The 22,104-nt window shown below is 38.3% G+C and overlaps 1 protein-coding gene and 1 long non-coding RNA gene across 2 annotated transcripts; one reads left to right on the top strand and one right to left on the bottom strand.

The window, feature by feature from the left end:
* Positions 1–2,379: 2,379 nt before the first annotated feature.
* Positions 2,380–20,590, bottom strand: pygma (phosphorylase, glycogen, muscle A). The gene is made up of 20 exons (XM_053479214.1): positions 20,277–20,590; positions 14,067–14,168; positions 13,887–13,965; positions 13,492–13,595; positions 11,922–12,053; positions 11,723–11,834; positions 11,544–11,626; positions 11,310–11,453; positions 11,097–11,189; positions 10,854–11,000; positions 10,347–10,510; positions 10,145–10,259; positions 6,477–6,578; positions 6,206–6,353; positions 6,059–6,117; positions 5,077–5,218; positions 4,761–4,968; positions 3,846–3,980; positions 3,366–3,432; positions 2,380–3,278 (listed from the first exon to the last, which is right to left on the bottom strand). Exons 1-20 carry the CDS (start codon positions 20,517–20,519, stop codon positions 3,129–3,131), a joined length of 2,529 nt encoding a protein of 842 aa, XP_053335189.1. The 5' UTR covers positions 20,520–20,590; the 3' UTR covers positions 2,380–3,128.
* LOC128508018 (uncharacterized) lies at positions 8,367–9,147 on the top strand. The gene is made up of 3 exons (XR_008355851.1): positions 8,367–8,435; positions 8,809–8,901; positions 9,019–9,147. It is a non-coding gene; the product is annotated as an uncharacterized LOC128508018 (long non-coding RNA).
* Positions 20,591–22,104: the final 1,514 nt, after the last annotated feature.

Below are 22,104 nucleotides of genomic sequence, written 5' to 3'. Positions count from 1 at the left end.
TCCTGTCTCATCAGAAGATTGATGGGATTAAGGATGAACATGATTACCATATTTAAACTGAAGGTTTTAGGATACGTGAATATAGAAATAAAAGCTCATACTCTCAATGTCTTGCAGGCTACCACTATTGCTAACGTTTGCTAGTATTCTTCTCAAAATGTACAGTATCTGCATGCATTTCTCATAATATTGTGCTTTTCAAAACTTTATATATGAAAAGTTTTTTGCAGAAAATATATCAAATAAATAAATAAACAAACAGTGTCTTGAGATGTCCTTTATACTGTAAATGAGTGACTCTATGTTGTAATCTTCAGTTAAAAATTACCGTTGTGCCATTATATCATTCCCTGGAAATTTATCATAAACTGACAGCATTCAGCTAAAATGGGTATCCAATTGGTTCAGAGGGTGACCAGTGATGTGCTATAAACAGATTTTGCTTTGTCATGCAACACTACAGGAGTCATGGACGTCTGTTAACTAATTAACAAATGAATTGTGGGATACGATTATGTGTAAATAGTATATATGATTTAAGGTTTTCAGATCAGTTTTGGTTTAAGTATTTTTTCATTTATGATGTACACATGTCTATGGGTTAACAATGTTTATGTCCTTGCTCATATTTTCCTCTTATCTTATCTTCGGGCATTATCTTTATGGTCTAGAATGTGTCCTTTGGATGAACATATTAATATAAAACCCAACTGATAGTCTTATGTTATGTCCAGAGTATAGAATCTCTAGGCTGCGTTTATGTGTACAATAAACCAGCTCTTTCATTGCACGCTGACTTTTAGTCATCTTCGGTCTAATGGAAATGCGTAAGTTTATGGTCATTCAGAAAGAACATAAGTGAGCAAGGTATCAAATAAACACTTATGTGATCAATTCAAAACAAGACCATCAAAAGTGTTCATGCTCTGTGTGTTTTGGCTTTATGAAGGTATGTGATATATTTAAATGCATACAAGAGGATGGAAATGAGTTTCCGGATTTTTTTGTATTGGTGAACTGTAGGGTACTTTGTGCTGAAATGGCATTTATAACATCTTCAATATCTACTGTATATGCAACACAAATGTTAGCAAAACACTACAAAGAACATCAGTGCAAAGAACACAGATACAAAAAGTAAGATTTTTTGCTGTAATACGAAGTGTTCGGCTGTACTTAGGAAAGAAACTCCAGAATGCAATTGAATAGAACACTCTGCATTCTGCCTTTGATCCTGGTCAGGCCAAAAGAAAAATCTTTTGGCATGGCCAATCCATCCTTGGCATTCATCTGAATGGATGGCATTACAGGCATTCTCTACTGACTGGAGCAACACGCTCATGGGGTTTGCACAAATCATTCCTTTTATTGGATTTAGAAATAGGGAATATGGTAGAAGGTACAGTGCTTCAAAATATGATGAGGATATTATTTAGTTCAGCAAGGAGTGTTAGCAAACTGGGATTGTTATATGGATTACGTTGTGCATTGTGATGTATGACTGTATGCTAACCAATAACGTTACACATGGCGACATTTCCAGCATTCTGCCCAGGGACGTTGACAACAACATGGTTGCCAATGATGTTATTCCTTTGCCGCCTGGTATTTTGCATTTTAAACTCTGCCTCGTCAGTGAAAAAAACTGTATATTCACAAGGAATAGCAGTGTTGTCAAATTCAAGTACTTTCTATTCGACCACATACAGTCATGTGTAAAAGTTCATTCTCACCTTTTTTAATTTTATTATTGATTTAACAAAAACGAAGCCAAAAAGAAAACATTTTGCAGGCAACACTAAGTACTTCAGTAGCTCATAGATCCACCTAAATAGCAATAACTTGACGTTATTGCTTCCTGTATGACTTTGTCAGTCTCTGACATCATTGTGGAGAACTTGAAGCCTGAACTTCGGATTAAAAGCAGAGGACTGCTATTTAAGGGTAGATGCATTTCTGCACACATCTTGATGCCACTCTTCAAAAACCTAGTTTTGAGGTGTTAAAGCATCCACCCTATAGTCCTGATCTCTTTTACCTGTTTGGTCCCCTGAAAGAGGTTAAAGATTCACTTCTGATGAAGAAATGAGGACAGCGTTGCATTTGTGGCTTCCAGCTCAGCCTAAAACATTTTTTAATGAGGGAATTTGAAAGCTTGTTGACAGATGAACAAAGAGTACTGAAAAAAGGAGATTATGTAAAAAAAAAAAATGCATTGTCTTTTCTAATAGCTAATTAAAACAAATTCTACAGCCAGGGTGCGGATACTTTTTGACTCACCCTTGTATTATAAATACACAGTGCTGAACTTTTATCTCCTTTAATTATTCATACCTCTGTAATGCTGCAACAGCAAAAACTGATGAAAATAGTCAGTCATCTCATTAATCTGCCTTTATTGGTTAGAAACGAACCACAGAGAGAAACTGGAGAGACCTTGCAACACCAGTGTGTTTAAAGATTTTCTTCTGTTACAAAAACATATTCAAGATGAAGAACAACCATTCATAACAAATAGCATTTTTTCAGGTAGACTCATTCTTATAAACTGTACCTTATGCGTTGCTATAAAACCAGCATTGAGCTTTATCATCAAGGACAAACCTGAATACAGTGGAAATGATTTTAAATGTCGTGTATTTGCTTAAGAGACAGACTTCCCTATAAAAGAGTTTGTAAACTATTCAAAAACCCAGAGATCTTACATTTTGCACAAAAAAAGTGTATTGTCACCATGCGCCACCTTTCTGAGTTTTGTACACAGACAGAAGCATGTGAGTTTGTATTGATCAACTTCTTGCCCTTGCATGAGACACAACTGACGACATAAGGATTGACAATTGACAGAGTTCCCGTCTAGTGACACGACTGACTACATCAGGATTGACAATTGACAGAGTTACTATCTGGTGACACGACTGATGACATAGGGATTGAGAATTAACAGAGAAAGCAATTAGACATGATACAAGCCATGATGACCATGTTTGGTCACAGTGGGGAACAAATACAGGCAGACATTGCTTAATGAATTCTTAAGCTAATCTGTTTTAAAGATTGCTCCTAAAAGCTCATGCAGTGCTTGTGTTGGGTCAGAGATGGAGTTGGGTTTGGATGGCCTGTGTGATTTATTTTGGGTCATCAGGAGCTGGGATCTTCTCCAGACTGGGTTCTACGCCCCAGATTTCACGGGCGTACTGAGCAATGGTGCGGTCACTGGAGAACTTGCCAGAAGCGGCAATGTTGTAAATCACCTTCTTGGTCCATTCTTTGGGTTTCTATTTGACGAAGCAGATTAGAATTGATATAAAGATGGGAGAATGTATATATGTGGGGGTCACTCCATAATAAGGAAGTTTACTTGCCTTGTAAAGGGCATTGGCTTTCTCTTGGCATGCGATGTAGTCCTCATAATCAGCAAAAACCTTAAATCTGTATGGGGTTTAATCAGAGGAAAAACGGTAAGCATGGTGTTCACAGCTGTTTTAAGCACGATCAACGTGACTTTTGGCAATATAATGCAGATAAAGTTTTACTGCATGGTTTGGTATTTATAAATGAGGGATGAAAAAAAGTAAAAAAAAAAAAAGTAGCTTAAACTTTTACTAGAAGGAGTTGAATAACCATGCTCTGGTCGCAATGTTTGATCTTTGTTCTTACCAACATTATCTTATATAATGTTTATTATGCCTTGGTAGATTTAGCCATACAAAAATAGCCCATACAGCAAGAAGAACTCTTGGTACCTTATTTTTATACACATAAAGGGGGAATGTATTAAAGCAAATATGAAAATGCTGCAGGAGCAGCGAAGTGTGAAAACATGTGTGGTGCAGTGCAAGTACCGGTCATGGTGCATGAGCATATTGACAATGCCACTGAAGAGATCAGGCTGCTTGGGACTGAAGAAACCTCCTGCAATCTGGTCGATGGCCTGCTTCAGCTCCGGGATACGGTTATAGTATTCAGAAGCATTATATCTGTAGTGCAGATAATTATAATGACAATAAGAAGAAGAAAAGGACCTCAACCAACTGCAGTATCTCACTGCACCAAAGAATGTTTTTGGGTGATGGCACCATTGACAAGAGCAATGTGCATAGATGGATGAAGAAGTTTGCAAAAGGGAAAACCAGCAGTGAGAACAAAACACATGGTGGGAGACCATCAACTGTGACAAAGGGGATTTTTTAAAGAGGATTCAGAAGTTGGGTTCAAATGTATCACTCATGATGGAGACTACTGTATGTTAAGTAGTACTTTTGAAGAGAGGAAGAGTTACTCTACCAACATTTAAACAACCTATATCACTTAATAAAAAAGTTATGCCCAATTTTGCATTACTTTTGATACATCCCATGTATTAAAGTTACACAAACCTCAAAAAACCTCAAAACTTTTTTTTTATCCTCTGTTCAAATGAAGCAGTTAAAAGATCAAAAGTTTGGATGCACCTTCTAATTCCATGGTCTATCCTGATATTTTTTTCTTCAACATTGTAAAACAATTCTGAAAGCATCCAAAATATGCACTAATCTCTTTTGAACAGTAGATATTGAGATGCGCTTGCTACTTTTACTTTGTAAAAGCCTTAACAGAATTCAACCCTGTAGTGATGACTAAATATAGCACCCCAAGCAAAGTGATGTTTTTCATAGTAGTGGTTCTTGCATTGCATGGCCTACTACTTCATCCACCCCAATTGTCATTCACCAAGTCCTTGGTAACCCCAAGAAAGAAGTTTCCCCCTGTTCTCTCACCCCTTTCTGTCCATGGCCTCCACATCTTCCACTCTCATGCCAAAGATGAAGAGGTTGTCCTCTCCGGCCTCTTCTGCCATCTCTACGTTGGCGCCGTCCATGGTTCCGATGGTCAGGGCTCCGTTCAGCATGAACTTCATGTTTCCTGTCCCGGAAGCTTCTGTGCCAGCGGTGGAGATTTGCTCAGACAGGTCTGCAGCAGGGATCGCTGAGGGATGGGGTAAACAAACATTTTAATACTTTCCATTATGTTTCTTAGCACTTTCAGCACAAATCAGATCTCGGGTATGGGTGTGCCAGTTGTATGATTAGGCACCTTTTTCAGCCAGAGTGACTCTGTAGTTCTCTAGGAAGATGACTTTGAGGCGGTCACCCACCACTGGGTCGTTGTTGACCACCTCACCGATTGCTGTGATTAGGCGAATGATCATTTTGGCTGTGTGGTAGCCCGGGGCGGCCTGGTGTTGCAAGAACATAGTCAGGTTATAACCATAACTTAACATTTTAAAACTCTCCTAACCAGTAAACACATTTAAAACCACTGAAATCAATGGAGCAAGATGAAATCTTGCGGTCAGTTTCAATCCTAAGTTTGGCTTCCTGGGTTGTGTAGAGTTCCTCCGCGTCTGCATGTTCTCCCAGTGTTCATGCTCATTTGCATGTGAATATCATCTTTCCTCTTAGCTCCCAGTATACGACTCCATCTATGTTTAATTGCCAGAAGATGTAAAGAGTATGTTGATGTGTGTATGTTCTGTGTCACGCAATGGAATTCTATTTTATATAGAATGTATTCCTGATTTAAAACCAGTGTCCCCAGGGTACTCCTGTGCATAATCATGATTAAGTACTGATGCTAAAAAATTTTTATATCATGTTCACTAGATCATAGAAAATGGTAGCGATAACTTTTTTTGAAACAGTGTGCATGTCATTTGTAATAAAAATTTTTTTAAATGATCTATTTCTTTTTTGTCTCTCTGCGTGTGGTCATTTTTTTCTCCTTCCTGATCCTGAACGTACCCTGCAGGGTGCTTTCTTGCCTGGCTCAGGAAAATAATATGCGCAACGTGGTATAATTAAACCATATGAATTAAGAACCTCCAGACTTCTCATTAGAGTTTGGGGCATCAGCTGAGTTTTTCAATCAGAATTTTCCTCTATATTCAAGATAGAAGTCAGCAAAATGTTGAACTGTTTAAGAGGGTGGATTCTTAGACAAGACACAGTATGGGTTTTATACAGAGCAGAGAACTACATAGTGTCAAGTTTATGGGGGTTTATATGATTCTGTGCACCTTTCCACCAATCATGATGGTTCTGGGAGTCCACTGCTTCTTGGGATCCTTCTTGATGCCTAAAAAAAAAAAAAAAAAAATCATATGTCAGGAGTGCGAAATTGAGTAACAGGCTGGGAAATAGAAGAGCAGGAGCAAAGCACTCACGGTTATAGAAAGTGATAATGTGCAGACAGTTGAGCAGTTGTCTCTTATACTCATGGATTCGCTTGACCTGGATGTCAAAGATGGAATTGGGGTTGATCTTCACCTTGTAGTGTTCCTCCAGGTGGACTGCAAACTTCAGCTTGTTTTCCTGCAGCCAGGGTAAACATACTGTATGACATGATAAACGTTCCTTAAATAAATCTTCATGCACATTGGTAATAGAGAAAACGGCTAGGAAAATGTTGAAGGCTTTACTTTGAAGCATACTCACCTGTTTGACTTGGGCAATACTATGAATGAAAGCATCATCGTTAACAAAGTTGTGTAGCTTCCTGAGCTGGCTCAGGTCTCGGATGAAATCCTCTCCTATTTTCTAGCACACACAACCACAAGCAGTCATAAGACTAGCTTAACAGATGCTAATACTGTATATAATACTAAGGCTGAACTGAAGTGTTTGGGCGAGTGATGTCAAACACACAGCCTGCTGACTGGGGCTTTAAGAAATAAAGGGTCTAATCTGCCCCAAACAACTTATATATTGTTCATACGTTCAAAGTTAACATGGTCTTGTAACTAAAATGAAAAGAGCAAGTCTCTGTTACTCCACTAGGGGGCATAATCAATGAATAAACTCAGAACCATTAACTTTTGACAAATGTGCTAATGATGTGGCCCTACAGTACTGTATGTGGTTCGATATTAGCAAGCAACAAAAAGGCTCTGTAACTAAGGTTTTTCTAAAATACCTAATTTAAACTCTGCAACATGTGATATACGTATGCAAAAGTTATATTTTTTCTAAATACATATCCCTTACTTCCTGTTAGCATGTGAGAATATCTTGACTGTAATAAGAAATTTATCGAGTATATCTAGGATCTCATGTCAGTGAATATTATGGGCTATTTTAGAGAGATCCATGAAATAGGTGCAGGGTGTTCAAGTGGAACCAGGACTTTCTCATGAACGAAGGCATAAAACCGATTGACATTTACAGAAGACTTCAAGCACGGTACAGCTGTGAGTCTCTTAGCCGCAGTAAAACATCTGAACAATGCAAAAGTTTTAAAGAACCGTGATTGGTAACCCCAGCTTAGGTGGCTCGGAGCCCCCTGCAGTTGTTCCCATGAACATTTACTAAAGAACGCCTGATCCTTGAAACCTGATGGATAACTTGTTGCCAACTTGCAGAAGAGATGCACATGTCTGTGGGAACTGAACCCACAATCACTCACTAACACCACTGTTATTGCCACATACAGCAAGTACAGTTCTGACCTCACTCCAAGCCATTTCCACATGTGGGTCCATTAAAGGGGTTCCTGGGAGGCCAGCGTTTAAGTCATTAAGCAGGCAGTATGATCATGGCTCTGGCGTACTAAGCAAACTTTCTACCCTAATGATACCCAAGCACTAGTGAAACACTTCAGTAAGTGCATTAGTGTTGCAGGGATTTATCCTCTATATACTGTAGAGAAATAAACCCAGCGGGCACAACACATGTAATCCACGTGGATTTCTGGTGGATATTTGGTGAAGTGGTGGATCCACCAATTTTCACCTAATATCCACGTTGATTCCACGTGGTTTTAGGCACGTGGAAAACCTGTTCTAAATTAATGTGGAATCCACATGGAGTTTTAGATCTACATTATTCTTCGTGCATTTCCACGTGGATATCACGTGGAAAATAATTTCGTACCACCTATTGATGGTTGCTTTATCTAATTTTGAATGCATATTTTGTATGATTTTACATAAATGTGACAACCATTAATTAACATTAAACACACTCTAAAATAAAATGACGCATATGACGCGTCCAATGTGTTCTAAAGTTGAACACATGAGCCAAAATGTGTTCTAAAATGGCATTTTCAAAATGTGTTACTGATCGCCTAATTGCCACATCTGACTACAACGTACACTGGATTTACAAACTAAAAAGAAGTTTAGAACATCGATGTGCTATTAGAGGCGACACATAGGGGTCGCTGCGCAGAGTGACTTTGCAGTCTAGCGAGTGGTACTGAGCATGCGCAGTGATCAGCCTTTCCTGGATCCCTTTTTTTTAAGTGGAAGCGCGAAACATTTATAGCTAATAAAAAGAAATTAGAAACTTCAAAATTTGTTTAAATTTGTGGTCTGCTGAAGTTACAAATTACCCGTGGCAATCGTGTTTCATACAGAGAACATTTGTGTGTGATGTTACAGGGTGAGCACTGAGGTAAGCAGTAATATTCTAGTATGTTCTGTGGCAGTTAGTGTAGGTTCTAACCGACGCGGTTAGCTTGATTGTGAATCTATGTATGTAGCTAACGTAGGCTTCGAAGCATAACAGGCAATTGCAAACGTTAATTTGTCAAAAATCAGGCTAGTATTTGATGAACAGGTATAATTTGTCATAAATGCAGCACCATCACCATGTATAATATATTATATGCACTGAGGAGTTCTGACAGTGAACACTAACATTCACTTGCAGAATATGTTCCATTGAATTTCTAAGAATAGAAGTAGGAACTTTTCCGTGTAACTTATGTGGTTACTCTACCCATTTATTTCTTTGAAGATAAATAGATAAGTTTGTTCACTTCTAGATTCCTTACCAATTCACTTATGTTTCAACTAAACATGAAGGGATCACGAGGGGATAAAACATCATTTGACAGCGCTGTGCAAATTAATAACTGGTAAGTAATTGAATAGTGCCTTGTGGTCGTGTCTTTTTTTATATTAACACAATGATTGTATTGATAAATTGCAGTCCATGCATCTAAATTATACTAAACATTTTTGTCCTTTGACAGACAGTGTAGTAAAGGCGCATGATGTTACAGAAGCCTTTGCCCTCAGCTCCATTGCCAATCGGTTACGAACTGCACCTAAGAGGAAAGAAAGACTGGATGCAGTGTCATTTATTAAGTGTTAAGTAAATGTTTTTGTAATTTTGTTTCTTTTGCTGTTTGAGACAGTTTTCTATCTTCTCTTAGATGTTTTTTTGGTTTAATTAGTCTTTTAGTATTCATATTTTTATGGTATTTTAGTATTATGCACTACACCCAGTTTTTATGTGCATTTTGTATTGTTTGTTTTGAAATATGAATAAATTATTGGTTATTACAACTTTTATGTAATTTGTGTCTGCTTTACACTTGATGTTGTAGACATTTTAAACTTTGCAGAATTTACGTTGAACACAACACGTATTTTCCATGGGCTTATATCCATGTCTTTTCCAAGTGGTAAAAAACACGTGGATTCCATGTGTCAAATCCACGTGGAATTGGACTTGCCTTTTACGCCTAAATTACCCGTCTTTTCCACGTGGTGAAAACACGTCTTCTTTACGTGGTTTCCACGAGTTTGTGCCCACTGGGAAGGAAGTTTATACTGTACTCTCATAACTCTGTTATGAGTTCTGTTATCCTGCACAATCAAAAGTCCTGGCTTGATTTCAAGGCCCCTTAATAAGATCTAAGTTTATTCCCCAACACTTCTAGGTTATAATTAGGACGTTTCTGGGGGTTTTGATAATTCATTTCTGCAGATAAATGAACTAAGGTGATGTTATTAGTGGTCACTAAAAGGGTCCAGCCAAGTATGGGTCCAAGTATATTGTGGGCCATTACCAAAAATGAACTTGGCACCACAGTACTAGGTTAAGGACAGAAATAGGACACAGCATAAGTTGGCATCACTTATAAACATGAATCAAGTGGCTGAATGTTGTAAAGATAGAGGTGACACTCATTTTAGATTGCAAAGGCCGATTTTTTGGGGTTCATATAGCCATATATGTCCATATAGTTCCAGTACATATACTTATGAAAAATAAATCAAGTAAGATAATTTTCTTTTTTAGTTTACCAAGGAATTAAACATCAGGCATATGTGAATATGTCTTAGCAGATTAACGGCATTAAAAATGCTAACCTCAGCAATAACCTCCGCCAGGCCAGGGTTGCACATGACCAGCCAGCGACGAGGGGTGATGCCATTGGTTTTGTTCTGGAACTTGTGTGGGTCCATCTCATAAAAATCCTTGAACCTATTAAGAGTTCCATAATGAATATAAAGCTGATAGATCAGACAAGTGAATGTGTGTGTGTGTGTTCAGCATCTGAGTCATACATACACAGTAGCTTTAAGGATGTCTGAGTGAATTTGCGCCACACCGTTGACTGCGTGGGAGCCAACAATGCACAAGTGCGCCATGTTGACCCTTTTAACTCCTCCCTCCTCAATCAGAGACATGCGGCGTAGGCGGTCAAAATCGCCAGGGTAAAGGGAAGCCACACGCTGTACCAAGAAAATATCACACACAGACTCTGTAAATGCAAACTGACCAGTTACAGTTCTTATATAGGTATTATATAGATATTCTTTATCCCTATTTTTTCCCCTAACAATGTTATTTTTATACTAAACATTCTAATAATATTTGGTTCTGGTGTCTAGTTCAGGAACTTTCAGTGATATGGGTTTTGTCTGATATGAGGGTCACTGACTGTCAGGAAAAAGTATATAATGTGCTTTAAACTGCAGAGATTTTGATCTAGATATCTTTTTATTTAAAAAAAAAAATTGAACCCAACCAGCCCATTCCACATCATTCACTCCAGATGTAAAGACCATATCTGACCTCAATGTGACGCCGGTTGATCTCATAAATGATCTCAAGGTGTCGAGGTAGAAGGGTCTGGAAGAGGTCAATAGGCCAGCGCTCCAAAGCTTCAGGCAGCACGGTGTGGTTTGTGTAAGCACAAGTCCTCACTGTGATATCCCAGGCCTAAAACCACACCACAACACAACACATAGTGCTATTAAAGGTTCCTCAAACGTTCTAAACAACTGCTTAACGTTCGGAGCTGATGATTCCCTTTACCTTCTCCCATGACAGCTTCTCCTCATCCACCAGCACCCTCATCAGCTCAGGGATTGCAAGGGCTGGGTGAGTGTCATTTAGCTGGATGGCCACCTGAGGGCAGAAAAGACACAAATATGGATTGAGAGGCAACAGACTCAACAAAGAAAGCTTTTTTTTTTTTCAGGGAACATGAGCAAAATAATATGATGAACAAGGATGTTAATCCTTTACCTTATCAGGAAGAGCACTGAAGTCGGTGCGCACGATCTCTCTGGTGCCGAATTTGGAGGCCTTAAAACGGCGCATGATGTCCTGGAGCGTGGCAGAGACTACAAAGTACTCCTGCTTCAGACGCAGCTCCTTCCCCTCAAAGAACTGCGAGGAAGCACAGACAGAGAGAGAGAGAGGGGGGGAATATAATAATGAACAAAGCAAACCTAATCAAATTAAATAAAGATAACTTACATTGTCATTGGGATACAGCACTCGAGAAATGTTCTCAGCCAAGTTGCGGTCCAACACAGCCTGGATGTAGCCACCAACATTGACTAAAAACACAAAGGTGGAACATTTTTGTTTGATTCTGTCTCTTTCCAAGCAAGGAAATTGGTGCACAGCTTATCGCACAATTCTGTGTGACTCACAGTCTTTTAGATTGAACTCGCACGGGGCCTTGGCAGACCACAGCCTCATGGTGTTCACAACATTGTTCCTGTAGCCTGGCACAGGAGTGTCATATGGCAAAGCCAGCACAACCTGCCAGTTCAAATAAGTCAACAAAGAACACATGGTCTTCAATGTGTCTGACAAATCTTTGCATACTTAACAAAGGACTGTGCTTACCTGAGTGTCTACCCATTTCACTCCATCTGGATGGTGCTCTGTCCTGCCGTAGAAATGGACAGGACGCATGTATTCGGGACGGGCCTTCTCCCAGGGGTTGCCAAAGCGTAGCCAATCATCAGCCTCCTCCATCTGTTAGTTAATTAAGATTTCGAAATCAGCTATATTGTATTGTGAACATTGGGACAAGAACCTAAAATGTTCAGGCACTGGAAAAGGGTGATAGATATGACTTATTTTCTTAGTAGATGTGATCAAACAGAGAGATAACATTACAACACTAAGAGATGCATGACATGAGATACATGCTTTATGTGTAGGAAGCTGTTGTGTCTATCCCAACATCTGAATGGAATTCTAAACCCTTAGAACTTACCTGAGCATGGAGGTGGTCGGACATTGTGCAAATGAATGTTAATTAGCATAAATGCTAAAAAAAAAAAAAAAGATTAAACGTGCATCGTTTTGAGGTTGTATTCGCAATGTTGAACTTTGGTCATTCATTCAACAACAGCTTAACATCATGCTTATCTTCAAAATCATCATAACTTTTAAAATCAACATTGTCTCAGTGGTGGATGTCATCACTACTGTATGTCATTAAAGTTATAATATCCTCCAATGTTAGGGTTCCCTACATTCCCACATCCCACATTCCCTGTCATCTCATCTATGCTCGTCTTTTTCCTTTTCAAATTTTTACTATATGCCTTTAAACAATAGATATACTGTCAGCACTTTCCGTTTGTTTGCTAGAGTCTGTGCTTTGGGAAATTAATTAAATCTAATTCCTATTATTGGCTTTAAAACAAGATCTTGGTAGTCATATACTAAGTAATAATATTTTACGCTTTCTTTAACAAGTTAATACAGGTCTTAGATCTCCACCAAAGTGTGTGTTAATGCTCCAGCTGTAAAATCCAGATAATGCACTTTTTTCATACCTTAAACTCTTTGTCACTCCTCTTCCAAATGCACAGTTTTAGTGTCTATGTACATCAGTTACCACCATGCCCTGGCCTACTAGAGAACAGCAGAGCTGAGTGACAAGCTAAGGGTTCTCTTTTGTGATGTCACATCAGGAAAAAAATCTAATTGGCTGGCCAATCCAAAAATGAAAATGGACAAAGAAAATTTTTAAGCCAAAGAGCAGGAAATGTTTATTCTCATGTTTTTTTGCTTTACATGCACACAAATCTGAATGTGTAAAATTTCCTAAAAAATTAATTTCTGCACAATGGGTCCCCTTTAAACTGTTGACCACCCTTATCCAATGATAAAATATTTCTATCCTGATGAGGAGCCTCTTCTATGATGACTCCACCCCATCTATACACACCAAAGCTCAATTCACTAATCAAAGAGGATATCTTTTGGACTAATGGTGCATATTCATGTAATACAGTTGCATTGATGTGGAGAATTAGATGCATCAAGGTGCATTGATGCCTGTATAGGGACTCATCGATTCCTAACACCTTAGCACACTTAATGTACTGAAACTTTTTTTTTTTTTTTTTTAAATGTCCTGCCTTTATGTTTATTTAGAACATAGTGATGTTTGACTCACCTGCCAGCCATTAGAAATTTTCTGGTTAAAGATGCCAAACTCATAGCGAATACCATAACCATAGGCAGCCAAACCAAGAGAAGCCATAGAGTCCAGGAAGCAAGCTAGAAGGGGGATAGGGAGGGCACAGGGTGAGAAGGAGACAATTATCTACACTCTTAATGCTTTTTCGTCGCCATGTTCAATGACGCCATCACTGGTGGTTGTCCTTAAGTGAAACGATGCCATCAGTGGTGATTGAAAATTAATTAAATTCGCTACAATTGGCCCATAATGTACAATTATGTTCATTAAACCCGAAAAGCTCTTTGTCTATCTAGTTCATAACCGTGACAAAAGAAATGAGCATTTTATAACTGTTAAAGGACAAAGAGGAGGAAGAGAGGTGTACATACCAGCCAGACGCCCCAAGCCTCCATTACCCAGTCCAGCATCCTCTTCCATGTCCTCAAGCTCCTCCATGTCCAGACCCAGCTAGAACACAAGCAAATTCGTCACTGGTTTGAATAAAATTAACAAACCTGAGCTGCAAAGCTCAATTTATGCAAAGTTCGGTAGAAAAATGTGGATCAGACCTGGTATGTCGCCTCATCACAAGCGTTCTCCAAGGCCAGATTCACCATGGTGTTTTGCAGAGTGCGGCCCATGTAGAACTCCAGTGAAATGTAGTACACACGCTAGAGAGAAGGAAAGCAGAAAGTGGTGGCTCATAATTTAATGCTTTGGGTTAATGATTGAAAAATTGTGACTTTAAATCCCAACACAGCCAAGTTGCCAAATGCTGTTGGGTCCTTGAGCAAGACATGTCATTCTCAAACAGCTCAATCATATCTGGTCTCATTTGTAAATGACTTTGCATAAAAAATATGGCAGCATGGTGGCTTAGTGGTTAGCACTGTCACCTTGCACGTCCAGGGTCCGGGTTTGAAGTGCCTATATATTTATATTGGCAAACAATCATAGCTAATGAGTTAAGTTGGGTAAAATGTTTGACTGCAGTAAATAAGGTTGCTATTTTACGATACTATTATTGTACATAAATCAGCCATTTTTCAGTTTTTTTTTGTGCTAAAATGTGAAGAAGCCTAGTGGATGTCCTGTAAAATACTTGGATTTATAGTCAAATAAAAACAGTAAGTTGATCTGCCAAATGCCGGGAAAAAAAAATTCCTACTTAAAGAAATTCAATTTAAGGTGGATTCTGCAGTAAGGATTTCGTATATTTTATTTTAGTCATAAAAGTGATGTAGGCAACCTTATTAACAAGAGAAGAAATTGAGCATGTGATTTGTTGATCACATTGAGCCAAGCTATTTAAGAACCCATTAACAAAAAGAATCTAACATCCTTGTTTGTCTACAAGCAAATGTTTCTTTGCACACTGAAGAGGTTTTTTAGTAGGAGATGGCCATTAATAGCCGAAAAACCTTCAAGAAGCAATTTTTTTTTTCTGTCCAGGGTGGTGCACCATATAGAAAAAAATAACAAAACCCATAGACAAAGTGTTTGCTGCCTTTTCATGTGGTCATGTCTGTTGTACAGAGTCTACAGTGAGTGATTAAGAAGGTACTGAACATTATAAAACAACCCCCAAAAAAGCTACACCCAAGCCACATCACAACTGTGATGCATGATGGAAATATGCTATGATAACACTTTGAGGCTTGGAGGATAGACCACTGTTGGGCAAACAAATTCCAAACTGTATAATATGCAGATAGAGAAGCAGCACTGTCCATGTTAAAGCAGTTGTCTGGAGATGCTGCTAAACATCTTGTAAAGAGCAAATTTCTTTTAAATAGGTACATCAAAATATTAACATTCAAATTTCCTCACCAAGCATACCAACTAAGACTGTGCATTAGTGTAATGGATAACATTACAACGCTGAACAGGATATAATGGTTACCGAAGATGACTGATTTAACTAAAATTAATTTTGAATAAAATAAACAACATTATTAGCACAGACCTAGAAATAATTAAATAAGACTCACTGGCACCAATAGCGGCTCTATTAGTTTCATATGCTCAGTAATTAATAATGGTATGAGCATAGTCACATAGTCAAAAAATAACATATGTGCTGTATTGTTTTCATTTAAATTTGCATTTCACAATATTAATGTCATGTCTATACCTGAATTAGCATCAAACTACATCTCCAGGAATTTAACATGGGTTACTGTATAAATAAGGCTGCCAAGAACTACAACTCTCCACAGTGACATGCTGCATTCAGTTGCACAGTTGTACTTTAAACTGTGCTTCATGCGCCCTGTTTGCTGGGAATGTCAGCATGGGGGAATTTCTCTTGACCAAAATTCCATAACATTAATACCACTGCCAGGTGAAGTAAACAACTATGCACCAGCAACCTAGTGACATGATTATGGCCACCCAAGGCTTGCCTATGCCCATGGGGACCAAAGGCCAGTCCATCCGTTCTGATCCCACAGTGCACCACAGCGCAGGGCCACTAACCCAGCCTCCAAACTCTCCCAGATCCCAATGCAATCAAGCACCCATGGGAAGCACTTAACAACAAGTCGGATCCGTGGAGGCCCTCACAAAAACAGCACAGAGGTCCTATAGAATCATGCCCAGTGGCACAAGAAAAACCCAAATCCTATAGGATTGCAATAATGCTGCTACCGTATGTTTTACGGTAGAATTCTGGCAACCACATCTGCCGCTTTTTTTACCGTAAAATTTACAATTGATTTTTTACAGTGTAGGTATTGAGTCTTATTGGTCTGAGTTAATATTACTGTTTTGACCCTGTTCCTCCCCTGTTTATGTTCATGTTGTTTTCTGATCACCTGACCCCTATTTACGCTGACAATTTCGCAATACATGTTTGATGATTTACTGAGATGAATAAATGTTTATCAGCCTGCATTTGCATCCTTACCTCTGTATGTGACAATTTATATGATGGTTTTTAAATTATTTACATTTAAATTAATCACATTCATTTCAGTGACAAGGCTAATAAGTATGAAACAACTTATTAAAAATGAAAATAGATTTGAAAATGCTGAACTGTCTTTTTTCTTGATTATACCAAAATTATAAAAAAAGGAAACGCTAAAAGCACCTCTTGCTTTTCTTAACGGGATTAATTAATTAATTAATTAATTAAGCACTATACAGTAAAACTAATATACTGTAGTGTGTATGTGTGTGTGTGTGTGTGTGTGTGTTTGGATTTATTACATACTTTATAAATATTGCTTTTTTTACTTTCAATCTATAAATGTGGCTACTTTTTATTTAAATGTTATTTAAATGTTTTCAGATTGTGTTGTTTTCAAATTATCGTATTTCTTTTCAGGCTCGATTCCCATCTCTGTGTGCATGGAGTTTGCTTGTTCTCCCCGTGCTTGCTGGGTTTGCTCTGGGTACTCCAGTTTCCTCCCACAGTCCAGGACATGTAGGTTAGGTTAATTGACATTCCCAAATTGCCCGTATTAATGAGTGTGTGTGTGTGTGTGTGTGTGTGTGTGTGTGCCCTGCGATGGATTGGCACCCTGTCCAGGGTGTACCCTGCCTGGTGCCCTAAGCCTCCTGGATCCCTGAATGAGGGATAAAGCGGTATAGAAGATGAGTGAGTGAGTATTTCTTTTCTTTTCTTTTACTTTTAGAATGTTTCATGTTATATTTTATATTTTAGAGGACTATAAACTGTTCCTGGTTGATTAGTGTATTACCAGCCAACAAGGGCCAGCAGTTTAGTGCAGATTAGATCCCATGGTTTCCATGGTGTTCAGGGTTTTTCCTCTTGCTTTTAAAGACACAGCCCTGTATAGATGGGTGTGTGAGAAGGGGCTGGTTTGGGGTGCAGGGAGTCTGTGAGTAGTGTAAAGCGGGAGAGGAAGGTCACTGGTGTTATGTAACAGTGGCATTTGATTACAGTAAAAATAACCACCCTGGGGTCAGTAGAAAAGGTTATGAAGTTTGTAAGACACAGTTACAGAAGCCATTAAAGTTTGAATTAAAAAAAATAACATTTACCAAATGCTTCGACTGTCATGCACTCATTAGATTCAGCTTATGATCCATATGATCAACTTTGATCCTGGATTTCATCTTAAGAGAGGTTTCCTCCAGTGACCTTTTATCATATGACAGAATGACTGTTGACCTTTGTAGCGAGGATACCTTAAACTCTCTGCAACCTTGGGCTTAGTGGGAAGAGAGAAGGTCAGAGGTGCTGGAACCAAACTGTACTGAACTATTCATTACTAACAGCTTGGTAAAGTATACCCTTGTCGCTGTTAGCACACCATCACAACAATACAGTATAGATATTTAACATGAAGTGTGCAGTGGCACTTCAAATTGGAAAATTGGAGACATTAATAGGAACATATGCTTGATGTCAACTGTAATTTGCATTAGGTGGAACAGCTCGTTGGGTTTCAGATGAGCGGGCTTGTACGCTAAACGTGTATTGAACGTAGCGTTAAATTAAAACAGAACAAGATTGAATCTGCATTTTAATATAATGTGAGATGAAGCTATTTTAGTTGAATATTAGCAAAAAAAAAAAAAAAATCAATACTGTACCCTCTATGAAGTAAACTGAGGGATAAGGCTGGGATGGTTCCTGCAAGCACACATTTGCAATGCGTATATAACATCAGGGTAGTGAAAGACTCTCTAATATGTCAGGAAGATGTAGTGCTAATTACTACCCATGGCCTTGCAAGTCATCGCGCAATAGACACGCTGGTTAGACATGCTCAAAGATCATAAGGATCAGCGTAGGCCTTTTTCCCTAAAGATGACTTCCCAAGGATACATGGATGAGGCTTCATTCTGTAAAGAGGTCAGAGAAGGTCAAGGATGGATATTTATGGCAACATTAATGTACCACAAATTCCCCAATGAACCGAAGCTATGGTATTGCCAGTAAGCTGTAGAAATATAATAACACTAAATAACACACCGCATGAGACAAACATGAGAGAGTGAAATGATCCATGAATAACCTTTTATTTGGCTAGATAAAAAAATGAAATGCAAACTCTTTTACTTATCTATTTCAGTGATTAAATTTCATTGCCCACATTTAAAAGAGAGATGGAGCTTATTGGCGTTAGTGTGTGTATCTTTTCATAATATATAATTACGGAATGTAATTACATGATATAATTACCGAATAAAATAAGTGAATCAACACTACTGACTCAGCAGGTGTAAAATTAATAATGATGGACACGATCTCATCTCTGAAATTAGGATGTAAACCAAAAATCATCATTATTTTTCCTGTTGTGTTTAAGTCAAATATATTAATTGCGATTAGTCTTGTATGTATGTATTATGTTTTAAATATATGTAGATATTTTAATGGACTTTAAATGATCTTGCTCCTTCCTTGTGAAAAAAAAAAAACAGCTTTTAGACTTTTTAAAAACTTTTTCAAATTGCTTTTTACACTCCATGGGGTTTTAGGGTTTAGTTTTATTGCTCATTTTAAAGGACATTAACTGTAAAGGAGAAATTAAATATAAAATATGCTACACTACAGTACCAGTCAAAAGTTGGGACACAGCAGTTAAAAGTTTGGGCACAAGTTTGGATTCATTGTCTACATTCTAGAACAATATTGATTTTTTTTTCTCTTTAAATTATCAATAGCACATATGTAATTAGGTAATTAAGTATAAATAACCAGCAGTTATTATTTTTTAGGAATGTAGGTCAGCTGTTCTGGAACAGTTCTTGCAAGAACAGTATTGTCAAGTGCATTTGCAAAACATATCATGCACCATGATGAAACTGGCTCTCATGAAGACAGTTACAGTTACAGTGCACAAGTTGCAGACACATCTCAGTATCTACTGTTTAAAGGAGGTTGTTGTATATTTTGAATGAATTCAGCATTGTTTTGCTGAAAATCAGGAAAGACAATGAAGTTAAAAGATGTGTGCAATTTTTTTGACTGGTAGTGTATGCACTATGCTGGCTGCACTATTTAAGAATATATGAATGTAAAATTTCTAAATCAGAAGGTTAGTGTCTTGAATCTGTGTCACATCTAATCATTGCCTCTACTTTTTCCGGGTATAGAAATATATGCCTTTAAATGAAAAATAAATGACTAAAAAAATTTTTGATTTATGGTCTTCCCATGTAAATGTGGATTTCCTTCAGGTTCCCGGGTTCCAAAAGCACGGTGATAGCTGAATAAGCCTTTGTGTGAAAATGCATGTGAATGTGTTTGTGCACATGGTGTGTACACATGGTGCTCTATGATGGACTGACATCCAATCCAGTAAGATTTACTGCCTCATGCACAGTAATCCCATGATCCACCACGATCCTGAACAGAATACAATGCTTAATGAAGACTTAAGATGAATGAATTAATGAATGAATGAATAAATTTGCACACCCAAAATGGTACTATGGTACAAATCTTTTGTTGTATCTGGATTACAAACATTAACCTTTATACCTTTATTTAGCATTTTCAAAGGTAATTAAAGCTACATGATACACACCTTTCTAGGTAAAATATAAAAATGGTATCACCCCATCATCAAGGAACTGTACAGTTTAGTAAGCTTTTTCATGATTTATAAATAAATGACTTTCTGTTATATATATTTTTAAGCCAGTAGAAACACCCCTACTGTACATGTGCTAATATACAGTACATATACTGTATATAATGGATAAATACATAAATGTGGACATGCAGTAAGTCTATCTGGCATTGCAATGTGTTTGCAAATTAAAGAACTACGTGCACTTTTTGTTACTTCTCTTACTTTAGGGTCCTTCTCATAGTAGCTCTGCTGGGTTCGGAGCCACCTGCCAATCAGGTGGTCCCTCACTGTGTGCGCCAGGGCAAAGTAGTAATCCCGTCTTGTGGCCACATTCCTGTCCTTCACCAGTGTGAAGTGGAGGTGCCGGTTGAAGTTAGTCTTCAGGTCTGACACGTTCTCCACGCCTGCTAGACCTCTTACAGAAATCTGTTTCCTTTTATCATGGTCCGACAGTGGCTTGGACATGATGGTGGATGGTGTGAGAACACAGTAAGCACTCAGAACCTCTCTAAGTAAAAGGCCAAAGCTGTCCCTGCAACGCCGCTTTAACCCTGACAGCTGGGCTAATTTAAAACCAACCTCATTAATATTCATAAACAGGCGGGGCTCTATGAACAGGGCGGAGCTTTTGAGTTCTCAGTCTGAAACTAAGGAGTTAATCAGGGAGTACGCTTTGGAACAGTTCAATAGTAGAAGAACGTATTTAAAATGAATATTTAAAACTGTTCAGATTATTTTATATCCAGCAAAAGCTGTAATACCAACATGACACTCCAACTCCCAGAATCCCCTGGTGCTTGATCAACGTTGCAGATGATCCGTCTAAGAAGAAGGAAAGACTGAGACATTAATAGCTCAGTGTGACCCGTCTAAAGGCCATGATATTTGAAAGGCATGCTTTGTGAATGTCAGAAGATATCCCCAGCTCGTCTAAGGTTGCAAGACCTATAGAAGTGCTGTACTGTAAATGTTTAAAAGAAAATGCTTTTGCATTAAGTGTGTGCATAAGTGTGCTTTGCTTAGGTTTTTCAATAAAGAGGTAATAAAATGCATAGTGTTTGTTAGGTAAAAGGCAATAAGACATAAAAAAGGGACATCTGTAGTGAAATAATTATAACATGCACTAGGGAAAGCATTTTATTACCCAATTATGTTTAACCTGTAGGGTCAATTCGTGCAGGCTGGGACATGAAGTGAAATGGTGCGGTTCAAATTTGCCTTGTTTAATTTCTGGCCTGATAAGTCAAAGTCGAAATGTTACTAAGCCATCGCAGTAGAGCTGCTTATTAGAAATAACACAACTTCATTCATGCAGAAAAAGGTTTCACAAGGTAGAAAGAAATTACATAATGTAGGCTTTAGCTGTTTAGTTTAAAATGTAAAAAAAAAAAATGGTCATGATTAATATATATCTCATATACTTATGATACATACAGTACATACATAAAACATACCAAGAAAGCATACTCACATACCAGCGTAGCTCACCAAGCTTCATGACCTGGACATCAGCACTTTCATACTGTATGCATCTAGATTCTGGACTTCTGAACTGACGGACCTCAGTCTATTAGGCTTGGCAAACAAACATCCTCTACCCTCATATTGAACACTGGTGTCCCGCAGTGTGCTGAGTCCACTGTTCTAGTCCCTGTTTCCTTATGATTGTGTGCCTCTGCATAATTCATCATCAAGTATGCAAATAATACCACATTGGTAGGGCACATTACCAACAATGACGAGTCTGATTACAGGGAGGAGATCCAAAGCCTAACATCTTGGTGTTCCGCCAACAACTGCACCCTCAACGCCATGAAAACCAGAGACCTCATTGTGGCCCTTCAGAAATCAAAATCCCCACTAACAGCCACGGGACATTTTTATTACACAACCTCACAGAGAGGTGAGTCATCTGAGGCACAAACTGTTTGACATCCTTTTATTTACAGTAGAAGAAAGTACAGAAACATTTACTCCAGGACCAGCAGACTCAGGGCCAGTTTCCTCTCCAAGCAAGCATCACCATGCTGAACTCTACACTACACTGCAC

This window comes from Clarias gariepinus, chromosome 19, assembly GCF_024256425.1.
Source record: "Clarias gariepinus isolate MV-2021 ecotype Netherlands chromosome 19, CGAR_prim_01v2, whole genome shotgun sequence".
Taxonomy (NCBI): domain Eukaryota; kingdom Metazoa; phylum Chordata; class Actinopteri; order Siluriformes; family Clariidae; genus Clarias; species Clarias gariepinus.
Note: the sequence above shows the minus strand (reverse complement) of the source record. Positions and strands in the feature narration are given on the sequence as shown.